Source organism: Rhipicephalus sanguineus, chromosome 2, assembly GCF_013339695.2.
Source record: "Rhipicephalus sanguineus isolate Rsan-2018 chromosome 2, BIME_Rsan_1.4, whole genome shotgun sequence".
Taxonomy (NCBI): domain Eukaryota; kingdom Metazoa; phylum Arthropoda; class Arachnida; order Ixodida; family Ixodidae; genus Rhipicephalus; species Rhipicephalus sanguineus.
In genome coordinates this window covers 138,833,847-138,849,560 of record NC_051177.1, presented here as the reverse complement: position 1 = coordinate 138,849,560, position 15,714 = coordinate 138,833,847, and the positions used below count along the sequence as shown (strand labels likewise).

Sequence of the window (15,714 nt, the reverse complement as noted above, 5' to 3'; positions counted from 1 at the left end):
CTGTACCACGAATTCCTACCAACTAGCAGAAATCAGTATTCATTTCAAAGTCATAGTATTTATTTTCTCAAAAGACAAATATGAATTTTTTTAGTAAGCTCACTGCTTTGTGTCGAGGGAGTGAGCACGATCTCAGAAGCAGCACGTAATTGAGTGTACTCTCTCATGTGCGAGACCACTGTTCTGATAAAAAGATCGCCAGGCCTGCGCGGAACACGCAGCACAGTCACAGCGAAAGCTGGAAGAGCGGACTTTGTAGAGCCCGTTGTAGAGTCTCTTGGGGCAACTAATACAAGTACACATGCAAGGTACCCACTAAGTCATAAATCATCGCAATTTTTCTGCAGTAGCGAAGTTCCCACAATGCCATTTTTCGTCATTCTTCGGAGAATCGTGGTACCCGCTACACATCTGTAAGGCATTATGTGCACTTTGTGCTGTGGCTGATGATGATGAAGAATTATGGCCGGGCACATTGCAGCGGGACGGAAGCAGTGTTGCGGAATGGGCGCCTCCATTCCATTCCAATTCCATTCCGGGGAATTAGAACTTGCTGCAATTCCATTCCTTTCAATTCCTCGGAATGAAAAAACTTAGCCCATTTCCACATTCCCACTCTGGGAATGGCCGGGCAGTTCAATTCCATTCCTGTAATTCTTCAACGTAGGAAAGACATCTTGATAGTTTTATCGAGTTAGGAAGGAACGCCCCATAAAGCTGATATCATCAAATGCGTTATGAACTGCAAAAGTTCGCAAAACACGTTACCAAGGTCGAGTGATAGTAGCTTGACGACATATCTCGTGCACTACAACCACCCTACTAATTCCCATAGGGGCAGTTCTCCCGCTACCTATAGTATTTGCACGGTCAGCATGCTTGAACGAATGGTGGTGTTTTAATATTGTTTAAGCTTAAACGTGTTAGTGCTAAATTGACTACATATCGTATTTTTATACAAAAGTAGTATTCAAGAAGACTAAGCAGTTTTGCCACGCGTCTGGAGCGGTCATGAATATGGAGAAAACTAAGATTTGGTTATTGAGGAATAAGACCCTCTAGATCTGCTGGTATTAGTTGGAACAGTGCACCGCTTGGGCACCTTGTGCCTTTGCATCGAATACGGAACACTGGGCCGCACTGCTCGTCAGCACTCACGCTTGTCAAGCGCGTCTCGCAAGCATGGATAGGGTGAGGAGAATTTTCTGTGTTCGCCTGTGCGCAGGTGAGCAGTGTCTTCCTTGTCGCAAAGGTTATTTACGCGTGTCAGGTACTAAACTGCTCGTGAGATAAAGATCAGGCTGTGATACAGTATTCGCCACTTTCGTGGAGGTATCAATGGAAACCAACGCGCAGGGGCAATTTGTTTCTCCCATCGGTATCTGCTGGGATAATCCATTTGTTTGTACACTAACTTATGCCTCGGTTTGTAGTAGGCGCGTTGCTTATAAACATACCGTGCTTGTAATCCGCCAAGCCATCTTAGAAATACTGCTTTATTGTTAATTTCGAGGCTCTGACTTCCTAATGTTTGAAAGCGTGCTCTATTTTCGGGGAAAAAACGGAATTCCATTCCCATTCCATTCCGTGTAAAAGGCGCTTAATAACATTCCCATTCCATTCCTCCAAGCGTTGTCCCCATTCCATTCCGGGGTCGCGAAAATGTGGAATGATTCCGGAGTCATTCCATTTCCGGCGAGGCAGCTCCACAACACTGGTGGGAAGCATTAAACCACACACTCTTTGCGCTATTAGCATAGTGTGATGAATGGTTGTTATTTTACTCTCCTGCTACGCTATACTATTTATGTTAACACGATTCCTTGCCCGACATGACACCTGTATACAGTATTTTTCCGAAGGAGTTACAAGCACCAGCGTGGCACTGCGGTGGAAGACCCGACTGCCACGCAGAGGGGTGGGTTAAAATCCCATCGGATCACAGAAATTTTTTTCTCATTTATTTTGTTTATATCACGTGATAGCGGACACGGACACCGGCGGCGACGGGTAACTATGGCGCCAAAATCAGCTGTTGTGATCTCATAACAGCTTTCGCTGTAACAAACTTCAACGCCGACAATGCCCTCTACACTTTGGCCTGCGTGACAGGCGCGCAAAAGTCCACTTGCGTTAATATAAACATCTCTGGTTGCCACTGTTTTCGTTTTTCGCACAATTTCAACATATCTTTGCTTTGCAATTCCTGCCTGAGATATGCTCACATTGCATGAACTCAGTTGTTCCGGATTGTGAAGTTTTCTCATGAACCGAAAAACGATTGAAAAAATTTTGTTTTCACTCCGGAAGGAAATAAAAGATAAAGTTTCGGTTACGTTTTCGTTCCGGTCAAAAATATCGTTTTTTTCGTTTTTCGTTTTCGGTTTTTGTTCCGTTCCGACACCCTGAGACGCATGCGTATGCACGAAAAGTGCACGAGCAGTAACTGAGATCGACATGCTGCTGACAAGTTTTAATGTTTAACTCCATGCGATGGCAGCCTAGCCTAACGTAGGTAACCTATGAAAGCTATGTTGAAAGTATCGATGGTGATTTGAGAGTTCGAGCAAAGTAAAAAAAAGAGCATGGATTTGATGCTTTGGATTGCCTTATATCGATCTCTAGGGAATCACGCAATATCGGACGTTGAGTGTAGTATCTGATGCAGGCTACACCTGGAAGGTTGAATAGACCAAACATATAATATTTAAATTGGGTGCAACAACTAAGAAATTCTGACCAAACACTTAAACCTGACATTTGCATCCAGCGATCTGAACCAGACCATTGAAACAGGCTACATTAAGTTAATTGTACAACCGTGTAATTCCTAATTTGAGACAATGCTATTATAAAATGTCAGAAGTTCAGCCTTGGCTCCCAGAGCGGTCGTAGTTGATTCCCCTCTACCAAATGTGGAGTTCAACGCTTCCTGTCTGACAACTCTAGTGAATCAACACCCAACAAACTGCACATCTCAAAATGTCCTAGAAAGATTCCGGTAGGATATCTCCAGCCTCCCTGGAAGAAGTCCACTGCACCAAAAATCTCTGGGAGTGTTCTGGCAATCTGCACTTAAAAAAAATGTCTTTCCCTTGGACCCCTCCATAAGGTGTCTTGTTGATTTCTCAGCTCCTGTTCAGAATCACGAAGTGATTTTTTTTGTGTGCGTGCCATTTAGACTTCTTCATGCACATGTGAGCCAAAGGCACTGATGCAGAGTACATGATAGTCTGAGTGCTAGTGCATGATGGTATGAGAGTGCAGATAGTCTCGCTTATGCACTCTGCATGAGCGGAGTCAATCGATCGGCTGTCGCACTTCGGTCATCCGGGCGCCGGGGCCTCTTCGGACTTGTTGAGTCTCCGACTATAGAAAGCATTAAAGTCTGCCAGGATGAAGCCGTCACTATACAAGAAGAAGAGGGGCTTTGTTTGAGGGGCTCGTTGTTAGACACCCCTTAATAAAGCCAACAGACGAAGCCAAAGATGTCATAGGAGACATTATTTGTAGTTTTTAACTGGCAAATGAAGTTTCACGTGCTTCTTGTTAAACTAGCTCCTGTGTTTTACAGTACTAAACAAGGAAACGTCTGTTTTCTAGCCCAGTACGAAAAGTACAACCGTCTCATTACGTTGACGTTCGACGAGAGCAGAGAGCTGGGAGATTAGGTGAAAAGGACCTTGACGATTCAGTCACTTCAGGACATTTACGATGTCGCTCGACGGCTGGGACGTTGGGTCCTCAACAAGAGGGCCCAACTTCGCCCGTGGTAAGCTGTATGTCTTATGCTGTGCACCATCTGCTGTGCTTAATGCACATCTGTACTTACCCATGCCCCTTTTACTATACTGCACAATGTTTAGTATTTGAGGAAGGTGTGAGCAAGCATCGGCTGGGCTGTACCACGCATGATGGTGCAGCGCTTTTTCATACGGTCGGTGTGTTCGTAATCTCTGCGATGCCTTGACACTCAAGTGATTGGCATACTCTCCAGCTCTAGCTTCGTGCACGTGTTGATGCGGCCATTCGCTGTCCAAGCTGAGCTTCGTGTGCCTGGATTTTGTTTATGTTTGAAGGAGACACTCTCGCATTATGTGCTATGTTAGCAAGCATGTGGCTGGGAAATTGCAGATGAGAGCAAAGATCCAAAGAGCGTTCTTGGGTGTTGCTCCAGTCAATAGACTTGTGTTCGCTTTTGGAAGGGTTTTGCCTTATTAATAAGTGTATCGATAGACATGCCTTGCCACCAATCTCAGGCAATAAACGACTTGTTTGCTGCAACATGATAAGTTGAAGGCTGGCAGCATCATGGAGCACTTTTCCTCCCCGTCAATAAATGAGCTGAATGCAGTTGGCTTCGCAAAGTGCAGCATGTTATCACGACATTGTTTTTCCTGGTCGCAGGAGGGAATGCACCCAGGCAAGTGAAGCAAAAGAAAAAATTCCACTAGTTGAGGTGCACAATACAACAGCCTTTATGTCAGCACAGGAAACACAGTGTTCGCATAAGCTACAGAACAGGAACTGCTGATGTCAGGATTAATCCCCACTGATAACTTGGCATAATCTGCAGTTTTCATAAGCCATGTATCCTTGTCTCAATCATTTCGTGTATGCTTTACACTGGAACAAATGGTATGCCTAATTGTTTAACCCACACTACCTTACAGTACTGAACACCTGGGACTTCCCATCTGACAAACAACTTACCCTGCACAGTACCTCGTTCATGGTTTGTGGGCATGTACCTTTGTAAAAAAGTGAATTTGCACTGCACTTTTTGTCATATCTGTTTGAAAGGTAATGAAGTTAATAACCATGCATTTAGAATTCTCTGCAATATTTTACTGACAATGAATCTCTTTTTTTCTTATTCATTTATGTATAGTGCCACTCACACATAGTGAAATATTTTATGTACTATTTAACATTGCAAAGTAAATTCCCGTTTGCACTGCCATTATGCTCTATTTCAACCAGTGGTGTCTGCAGATTCACGTTGAATTGCAAAATAAATAGAATGCACAATCTTACTTCACTCAAGGGGTACTATCCACGAGTACGCCATTAAGACAAGCAGCCCCTGTAGCTGATGGTACCTACAAAGTCATTCTCACACCGAACAATAATAGTCCCCTAAAATGTGAGAATTGTACCGGCACCGTACTAGTAATTGTCTACTGTGCAAGCTCTTGACCGACAATCTCATTTGATGACGTCATCATGTAACGTCTTCACTGGCTTGGAGAAAGGCTTGGAGTAACCAGAGGCGTCACTGTAAAACAGCTTTCGTCAGTAGAACTTTGGTGGAAGGGACTTAAGTGGCTCTAGGCCAAAGGTTGTCCAAGCTGCGATGACCTGGAATGAAGTACTTGTTGCGTTGGAAAAAATCGTAGAACAAGGAATTGAAGTTGAAAAATGTGGAAATTACCCAACAAAGTTGACGGTAACAGCTTGGATGTTCCTCCTCTTCAACAATACTCAGCGAGACAGTCTATGGCCAACTAACAGCAGAAGAAATTGATGCAGCCGAGACGCTTCTTCATCGGCAAGAAGAAAATCTGGAGCTGTGCATGTTTGTGCATGCATTTGTATCTCTGCAATTGTATATACAAATGCAAAATGAAAAACTTTTGGGGGAAGAGGGTTTGAACCCTCCTCCCACCGGCTTTGCGAGTAGAAACAAGGACTGCGCCATTTAAAATAGTTGGCAGAAACTTCACAGGTCCTCTACAAGCATTGAAAACGTAGGGAGACAAAGTTTATATAATAATTTCTGCATGCGCACTAACAAGAGCTGTGGACTTGAAAACTGCAAATGACACTTCAGCTGAAAGTTTTAGCTTTTCAGCTCTTTGTGGCAAGAAGAGGGATGTGCTCAGTAATCTACAGCAACAGTTGCGAAGACTCTCAAGAAAGTTGATAAGGCATTGAACATCGTCACGACAACACTATATTGTGAGACGCGAAATTTTGTCGCCAATCACGGGAAATTTATTCTGGAAAATGCACCATAGCGGAGTGGCTTCTACGAATGACACTATCATAGCTTCAAGGCATCTCTGTCAAAAATGGTTTGTCGGCGTTTACAGCGCATTTATGAACTGCATACCTTTGTCTGTGAAGTAGAAGGTATCACAATGGACCATTGACATGTTTGCGTTGAACCTGAAGAACCAACTTCTTTGACTACAGTGGATCTGATGGATTGAAAGCAAAAGATTGGAGGCGACATCAATGAAGAATGGGACAGAAACCTGCAACAAACACGGAGCCTCCATGAAGAAGTTATTAAAATATGGTGGAAAAGGTGGAACTCAGAATACACAAAAGAAATAAGAGGTGCATTAATGTAACCGGCTAAGAGCAATCATCACCAGGAACTGAAGAAAGGTGACATCGTCATATTGTTAGACATCCAAAAGCATTTTCGAAAATGTGACACCGTGGCCTCTTGGGTTACATGGCACAAGAGCCAAAGGACTGAGCTAAATGTGACCCTAGCAATGACAACGGAAGCGGTAACCGAGGAATGAGACGTTTATTCATAATGAGGACAAAGGTTCCACAATGCGTGGCGACAAAGCGCCGGCGTGTCTGGAGTCCAGCACTTCTTCATGCCATGATTTGTACAAGATTTGTTTAATTTATAATGAAATGTCTTATTGTTCAGTTGCCTCTTCCCTTCTTAATGCGAGAATCTCCTGGAGCTTAGACCTTATGCTCGGGTAATAGTATCCATCAGACCCTGATGCCTCTCGTTACGGTGTCAGGGGCGTAGCCACGTTAGGGCACACCGGGCCCGCCACCCCCCCCCCCACCGAAATTTTTTTGCCATAGCGTGCAGAGCAGAAAATGACACTCGACCACATCTGCCTGCTCGTCGCCACAACAGATGAAGGAGGTGCCCCCCCGCGAAAAAAATTTCTGCCTACGCCCCTGAACGGTGTCTATAACTTTCATGGTTTCTCACGATCAAGAAGGGAGCCAACGGATGGATACACGTTATAGATTTCAAAACAGGAGAAAGTGCCTCAGATCAGGCTGGCCGACGTTTCGATAGGGGACCTATCTTTGTCAAAGGCGCCTTGTGATCCCTGGCGTGTTAGTTTTATGGGGTTAGTGATGACGTCATGTCCAGTGGCGGCGTGTCTGTTGCTGTTGGTAATTGATGCCTGGAAAGAGAGAAACTCGAAAGCAGAAGAGTAAAGCCCTTGCCACATTTCAAGAGAGTTTGCAAACACGTTCGGGTCTGCCATGTCAGAGTTAAAGGTAGCTGCAAAGAAAGAAAAAAAAAGAGAGAAAAAAAAGGGGGGGGGGCGGCGGGTACAACCAAGCGAGAGGGCGAGTGCAGCCATCACAAAGAGCTGCAGAAGGTGGTGAGGAAGGGAACTACAGGCGGGGAGAAAAACCGGGCGGCTTACGTTTAAATGTCCGCCAAGGAGCTGCAGAAGGTGGTGGGGAAGGCAGCTACAGACGACAAAAAAAAAAAGGTACTCGGGCGGCGTACGTTTAAAATGCCGCCTGCCTACTTTAAGTGATATTGAAAGGGTTGCCTGAAAAGCAAGCACCTGCTTAATGGGTGAAGTAATTGGCTGGCATATGCATCCAGTGTCGTCGGTGGCTTCCAAATATTGGGCGCCCGTCAACTAAGAGGGTGAAGTAATTGGCTGGCATATGCATCCAGTGTCGTCGGTGGCTTCCAAAAATTGGGCGCCCGTCAACTAAGAGGGGAAAAAAAATGTTGAAAGGAACGAGGGGCGGCCGGGGGGGAACAATCGGAATAAGACTCGTAGAACTTCCTGAGAAAGCGAGGGCTGAGACAATGCTGGCCAGAAGCGGCCTTTCTCACAGTGATTGGTGGACAGAGTGATTTAGTTACCTGCATCATTTTCAAACAGTGACTCTTTGGCTCTCACTTACTGTTTAGGCTGGTGCTCCAGCAATTATAACTCAGCATAGAGAGTCATTTTTTGATATACGCGAAACATAAACTTACTTTTGGCATTAATGACAAAGGGGTAATTTATTGGGCGTTCTTCTCACCCAGTGTACCAGTGTATAGTGCATCATTCGCACATGTGGCATGAATTCTTTTTGAAAATAATGCCATTATTTTGATCTTTTCAGGACTAGGTGCTCTTGTCCATGGAAACTGCGGCACAGTTTGCAGCAGTATGTATTCTACCACTTTTGCCCAGATAGGAACTCTGATGGTTTTAGAAAGGGTGGTTTTTACAAAAACTGACAAGGTTTCTTATGCATTTGCCTAAGACTACTGGAAGGCGAAAGCAGTCTTTCTTTCTTCTCAACCTGTATATTGATCCTCTCCCAAACGCCTCTGAAAGCTTTCGGCGTCTAACGTATTGCACAGCCTCCAGGATCGCAAGAATTGCAAGCTTTCTGCACCTCGCCTTTTTGCACTGCTTTCGTGATCTGCCCACCTTTGACGAAACGACATGTGATGGCATAATCATGAGCAATCACGTTATGTGATGTCGTGATCATATTATATGGTGAGGCCATCACATGAGTTTTTACATCACTCGTGTTGACACCGACGCTCAGTTTTCGCATTTGATTACTGTCATGTAAGGCTTTCGTCTTAACAAAGTCAGTCTTGGTACAAGGGCGCAGCAATGAACGCGATGGTGACACTCTGAAATGGCATGCAAAGAAAGGCGAGCAGCTCACTCCTTTAGCTAACACAGCTGTTGCAGCGAGTGAGGTTTCCTTTAGGTGGACTATGGCTTCAGTGCAAACATTGCGCTGAAAGCACAGCTCATGGAAATTTCTGAGCCATCTGCCGAACCTCATCTGAAGAGAGCAGTGCGGTAGCACAGGAAAAGTATGGGGTCGATCAGAGGCATGCAGAATTACGGCGAAAGAGAGGCAGTGCGAGAAAGTGCATCCTTTGTATCTTTGTGCTATCTTGTCAGTGATTGTGAGCAAGCATCCGCCATGACGAATCACTTTGGAGGCCTGTGTACCATCAACGGCAAATGAGTATATAAATAGCTCGCCCTTAGTGAGCTTGAATATGTGCGATCATGGCTGAGTGGTTTAACACTGAGCGAGGGGTCGCAGGTCCAAATCTCTGGTCGCGCGCTATGGAAAAATTTTCTTGTGGGCTACTTTTCTTATATATATATATATATATATATATATATATATATATATATATATATATATATATATATATATATATATATATATATATATTGACACGTACATGTAGTGGGTATCTGGCTGTTGCGCGGCTAGTTTCGCCATTATTTGTGCGTGGCGAAGAAGAGATGGCTGGTGGTAGAGAAAGACGAAGACGTGCTGCTCGATCGGAGCTGTCCCGCTGTTCGCCGTGTTTCTACTTGTTTTCCTTTATTTACCGTGACAAACTGGGGGAGGCGCTGGGTATAATCCTAATGCGCTAGTTGTAACTCAAGACACTTCAAGTTCCTGCCACCATTTCTACAATTCCGGAGGAAAGCCGGGCACTTCGCCACAGCCGCCGCTTGTTAGGACTACCGCCCTAATTTGGTCCCTTGAGCCCGGCAAGAATGTCCACCACAACGGCAAGCCAGACGCAAGAGAGCGATATAGACCGTCCCGCATCCACCCCAAACGTCGTCTACGCAGCTCGCATCCCGAGTCCTTTCATGGTGATGTGTTCGAGGACGTGGATGACTGGCTCGACCACTTCGACCGGGTCGCAGCAGCCAACGAGTGGAACGAGACCAAGAAACTGCGCTACGTCTACTTTGCACTTGAAGACTACGCTCGCACGTGGTATGAGAACCATGAGCCGTCTATCACCAACTGGCAAGAATTCCATCGACAACTACGCGAAACATTCAGAAATCCAGAAAGAAAAGAGAAAGCCGAGCAGGCTCTGCAGAGCCGGGTTCAGAAGCCAAACGAAAGCGTGGCAATGTTTGTCGAGGACATGTCGCGCTTATTCAGACGCGCTGACCCAGGAATAGATGAGACAAAGAAAGTTCGACTCCTAATGCGGTGTGTGAAGGAGCAACTTTTTGCTGGACTCATGCGCAAGCCCCCAATTACTGTCGATGAGTTCATCGCTGAAGCGACGACAATAGAGCGAGCACTCCAGCAACGCTCTCTGCAGTACGACCGCCAAGCTAATGTCGCCACTTTGTCACCCTTCACCTGTGGACAGGATTTGGCAGCACTCAGAGAGCTTGTGCGGAGCGTTGTCCGCGAGGAACTCGAGAAGGTTCGCCCTACTCCTACTCAGCCGACGGTGACCGTACTGGGTGACATCATTCGAGATGAAATCAGGAACGTGACTCAACCATCGCTCCCCACGCGCGTGGAAGCTCCTGTTCTCTCTTATGCCGAAGCATTACGGAGTCCTCAATCTCCTGCAGCCCGTCGCCCGACCTCTAGTTTTCCGGGAACGCCACGTCCATTCGTTCCTGCAAATGCCTACGAGAACAGCTTCCAGTACGACGTCCCGCGCGAAGTCACCCGGAAATGAAACGTATGGCGCACCTCGGACAACAGGCCACTTTGTTACCACTGCGGCGAAGCGGGCCACCTGTACCGCCAGTGTGCGTATCGTAGGATGGGCCTTCAGGGATTTCACCCTAACGCGCGTCGACCAAGCAACGGGGAGCGCCCACGCGAGATTGAGCAGTACCTGGCAGCTCAGCAGCCATTTCCTCCTGCACAAGGCCGCCAGTCACGCTCACCTTCTCCTCGGCGCCTCAGCTCACCTAATCGTTATGCCACACTCTCTGGTTTTCGAAACAGGTCCCCAAGCCCTCGCCCACGTCAGGAAAACTGAGGACAGCGACCTCCGGGGGTAGGGCCGCTGTTCATCGTTCTGACAAACATCCTCCGACACGACACGTTAACGACGCTGATTTCTCTACCACGCCATTCACTGATACCGACGCCGTACTTTCCGCCGATATTTCTGTACCCGTCGACGATCACCAGGCTACCGCTCTCGTGGATACCGGCGCCGATTACTCCGTTATGAGTGGCGACTTCGCGGCTGCTCTCCGAAAGGTGACGACACCATGGAGTGGTCCCCAGCTCCGTACGGCGGGCCGCCATCTACTGACGCCGGTTGGCAGGTGCACTGCCCGAGTGCATATTGGTGCCTCGACCTTCATCGGGACTTTCGTCGTGTTGCGGGAATGCTCCAGGCAGGTTATCTTGGGATTAGACTTTCTTCGAGAATATGGGGCCATTATAAATCTCCGAGAGCTGCTGCTGACGTTTTCACGTAACGCAAACTCGCACGAATGCGAATCACACATAATGGCGTTGCGTGTATCCGACGATTCAGTGACCATACCACACCGTTCGAGTGTGCTAGTTAACGTGGTGAGCGACATCAACCGAACCGCTTTCGGAGTTGTGGAAGGCAATGTGTCCGTGCTCTTATCGCGTCAAATATGCGTCGCCCGCGGCCTCATGGAACTGACACAAGAGCCTGCTAAAATTCTACTGACAAATTTCAGTCCTGAATACCAGCACTTCATGAGGCAGTGTGTCGTCGCTTACTTCGAAGAAATCAGCGACTCCAGAGCCAGCTTATCACTCGCGGAACTCTCTTCCGGTCCTCACGACGACAAGCAGTCCACGGTTAAGATTGACGTGAACTCTGAACTATCGGCTTCACAGCAGGAGAGTCTTCGCTCCCTCCTGCTTTACTTCAGTGACTGCTTTGCCACGACGTCAAAAATCAAGCAGACACCCGTTGTGAAGCACAGAATCATAACCGAGCCCAACGAAAGACCTATTCGACAACATGCTTATCGTGTTTCCCGAAGAGAACAAGACGCCATTCACGAACAAGTTCAACAAATGCTTGCTGACGACATCATTCAGCCATCTACGAGCCCATGGGCATCACCAGTTGTGTTGGTGAAAAAGAAAGATGGCACATTGCGCTTCTGTGTTGATTATCGCAAGCTGAACAACGTGACAAAGAAAGACGTCTATCCGCTTCCCCGCATCGACGACTCGCTCGACCGACTTCGACACGCCAGATACTTTTCATCCATGGATCTGCGCAGCGGTTATTGGCAAATTGAGGTCGATGAGCGTGACCGGGAAAAGACCGCATTCATTACTCCTGACGGGCTCTTTGAAATTAAGGTGCTTCCCTTTGGATTGTGTTCTGCTCCTGCGACTTTTCAACGAATGATGGACACAGTTTTGTCCGGTCTGAAGTGGCAATCGTGTCTTGTTTATTTAGATGACGTCGTCGTTTTTTCAACGACTTTCGAGCAGCACCTTCAGCGTCTTCGGGCAGTATTGATGCGCTCCGAACAGCTGGCCTGTCACTCAAGCCCGAAAAATGTCACTTCGGCTACGAGGAGCTCAAATTTCTCGGCCACGTAGTAAGCAGCGACGGAATTCGCCCAGATCCCGACAAAACGCGAGCTGTTGCTGCCTTCCCAACCCCAGCGAACAAACAAGACGTTCGCCGTTTTCTGGGACTTTGTGCGTACTACCGTCGCTTCGTCCCGAACTTTTCGAAGATAGCAGAACCCTTGCACCACCTCACAAGAGACAACGTCGCTTTTGTTTGGGACACAAAACAACGCCACGCTTTTTGCGAGCTGCAGCGACGCCTTCAGACGCCACCAGTATTAGGGCACTTTGACGAAAATGCAGACACTGAAGTGCACACAGACGCAAGCAATATTGGCCTCGGCGCCGTCCTTGTGCAGTGGCAAGAAGGTATCGAGCGAGTGATCGCCTACGCTAGCCGTACGTTATCATCGGCTGAATCTAACTATTCGACCACAGAAAAAGAATGTCTAGCTGTCGTGTGGGCCATAGCCAAGTTCCGACCGTATTTGTATGGGCGACCTTTCAAAGTAGTCACCGATCACCATTCTTTGTGCTGGCTTGCAGGCCTCAAAGACCCCTCAGGCCGCCTCGCCCGATGGAGTCTCCGCCTCCAAGAATTTGACGTTACGGTGGTTTATAAGTCGGGACGCAAGCACACCGACGCTGACTGCCTCTCACGCGCCCCAGTCGAGTCGACTCCTCCTGACCAAACTGACGACGAGAGTTTCCTCATGGCCGTCACAGCGTCTGACTTGGCCCAGAAACAGCGTGATGACCTAGAGCTTCGGCCACTCATCGTCTATCTTGAGGGCCAGCTTACGCAGCCACCACGAACATTCAGGCGCACGATTTCATCATTTTTCCTTCGCGACAACATCCTGTACAAGCGGAACTTCGATCCCAGCGCTCGAACCGCCCTTCTGGTAGTACCATCTGCGATGCGAGAAGAGATCCTAAATGCGTGTCATGACGAACCGTCTTCTGGACATTTAGGGTTCACGCGTACTCTCGCTCGTATTCGCCACAAGTACTACTGGCCTAAACTGTCCCGTACCGTCAAGCACTATGTCAAAACCTGCCGAGACTGCCAGCGGCGCAAGATTCCGCCCGTGAAACCTGCTGGCTTTTTACACCCTGTAGAGCCACCTCGAGCACCATTTCAGCAAGTTGGCATGGACCTGCTAGGCCCATTTCCGAAATCTTCAGCGGGTCATCGTTGGATAATAGTTGCAACGGATTATTTAACCCGCTATTGCGAAACACGGGCACTGCCACGAGGTACTGCAAGGGAAGTCGCCGACTTCTTCATCCATGCTGTCGTCCTCCGCCATGGTGCACCGGCCGTGGTTCTAACCGACAGAGGCACGGCCTTCACCGCCCAACTGCTGGAAGAAGAGATGACACTTAGCGGCACCGTACATCGCCGGACGACAGCTTACCATCCGCAAACGAACGGCCTAACAGAACGACTCAATAAGACCATTACAGACATGCTTTCCATGTATATCGACGTGGACCACAGGAACTGGGACAGTGTCCTTCCTTTCGTAACTTTCGCGTATAACACCGCCGTGCAGGAAACTACAGGATTTACCCCTTTCCGCTTGCTGCACGGCCGCGAGGTTACTACGATGTCAGACGTCATGCTTTTACCTGACCCCTTTCCGACCACCACCGAAAATGCCGCCCAGTATGCGCAACGCGCCGAAGAAGCTCGTCAACTAGCTCGCTTGCGCATTCGCTCACAGCAACACTACGACGCTCACAGGTACAACCTTCGCCACAGGGAAGTCGCCTACCACCCCGGAGACAAAGTGTGGATATGGAGTCCTGTGCGTCAACGCGGCCGGTCAGAGAAACTCCTACGCCGTTATTTCGGCCCTTATCGGGTTCTTCAACGCCTCAACGATGTCAACTACCAAGTTGTCGCAGAGACTGGTGCACGATCTTCCCGCCGTGCAGCACAACCGGACACCGTCCACGTGGCCAGGATGAAGCCGTATTACACACGCTGAAGACTTGCTCTTGCCTGGACACATTCGAAAGCATCGAGTCGATGCTTTTCGAGGGGGAGAATAGTGACACGGACATGTAGTGGGTATCTGGCTGTTGCGCGGCTAGTTTCGCCATTATTTGTGCGTGGCGAAGAGATGGCTGGTGGTAGAGAAAGACGAAGACGTGCTGCTCGATCGGAGCTGTTCCGCTGTTCGCCGTGTTTCTACTTGTTTTCCTTTATTTACCGTGACAATATATATATATATATATATATATCAGGCCCGTAGCAAGGGGAGTGCCCTAAGGCCAACCCCACCCCCCCCCTCGAAACTCTGATGGAGAGAAGTGTTTCACTCGAAATACATAATTAAAATAAGTATTTTTCCAAAATAGCCAAGGTCTACAGCAAGTGACACCCCATACCCCCCACCCCTGAAAAAAATCCTGGCTACAGGCTTCTCAACAATAGACCATATTCATACCATCAATCAGGTGATAGAGAAATGCGCGATAACAACAACCCCTATACATAGCCTTCATAGATTACGAGAAGGCATTTGATTCGGTGGAGACATCAGCAGTCATGCAAGCACTGCGGAATCAGGGCATCGACGAAGCCTATATAAACATAATGGAAGAATCTACAGCGCATCCACAGCCACTATAGTCCTTCATAAAGAAAGCGACAGAATTCCAATAAAGAAGGGCGTACGGCAGGGAGACACGATCTCTCCAATGCTATTCACCGCGTGTTTACAGGAGGTTTTCAGGGCCCTAGATTGGGAAGAATTAGGGATAAGAGTTAATGGAGAGTATCTCAGTAACCTGCGCTTCGCTGATGACATTGCATTGATGAGTAACGCGGGAGACGAATTACAGCTCATGATTACTGAACTGGATACGGAAAGTAGAAGAGTAGGTCTGAAAATTAATATGCATAAAACTAAAGTAATGTGGAACAATCTTGGCAGAGACAGCGCTTCGCGATAGGTGGCGAGACGCTGGAAGTTGTAAAGGAGTACGTCTACTTAGGACAGCTAGTAACCGCGGAGCCGAACCATGAGAGTGAAATAACTAGAAGAATAAGGATGGGATGGGCTCATTCGGCAAGCATTATCAAATCATGAATAGTAGTCTACCACTATCTCTCAAGAGGAAGGTATATAACAGCTGCATCTTACCGGTACTTACCTACGGAGCAGAAACCTGGAGACTTACAAAGAGGGTTCAACTTAAATTGAGGACGACGCAGAGAGCGATGGAAAGGAAAATGATAGGTGTAACCTTAAGAGACAGGAAGAGAGCAGAGTGGGTCAGGGAACAACGGGGGTTAAGGATATCATAGTTGAAATTAAGAGGAAGAAATGGATATGGGCCGGCCAC

General features: G+C 47.6%; 2 protein-coding genes across 2 annotated transcripts in view; both read left to right on the top strand.

The window, feature by feature from the left end:
• Positions 1-15,714, top strand: part of LOC119383707 (calumenin-B-like) — a 583,129-nt gene that overhangs the window by 367,914 nt on the left and 199,501 nt on the right. The window lies entirely within an intron of this gene.
• On the top strand, positions 3,715-14,331 carry LOC119381901 (uncharacterized). The gene is made up of 6 exons (XM_049412929.1): positions 3,715-3,772; positions 4,408-4,423; positions 9,640-10,306; positions 10,777-10,828; positions 12,901-13,551; positions 14,105-14,331. Exons 1-6 carry the CDS (start codon positions 3,715-3,717, stop codon positions 14,329-14,331), a joined length of 1,671 nt encoding a protein of 556 aa, XP_049268886.1.

Bases quoted from the DNA above. Each gene is read 5' to 3' on its own strand.
- LOC119381901 (XM_049412929.1), top strand. From the start codon at position 3,715: ATGTCGCTCGACGGCTGGGACGTTGGGTCCTCAACAAGAGGGCCCAAC. The intron at 10,829-12,900 runs GTAGGGCCGCTG...GCTGGCTTGCAG, and splicing joins GAGGACAGCGACCTCCGGGG to GCCTCAAAGACCCCTCAGGC. The intron at 13,552-14,104 runs GTTGGATAATAG...CGACGCTCACAG, and splicing joins GAAATCTTCAGCGGGTCATC to GTACAACCTTCGCCACAGGG.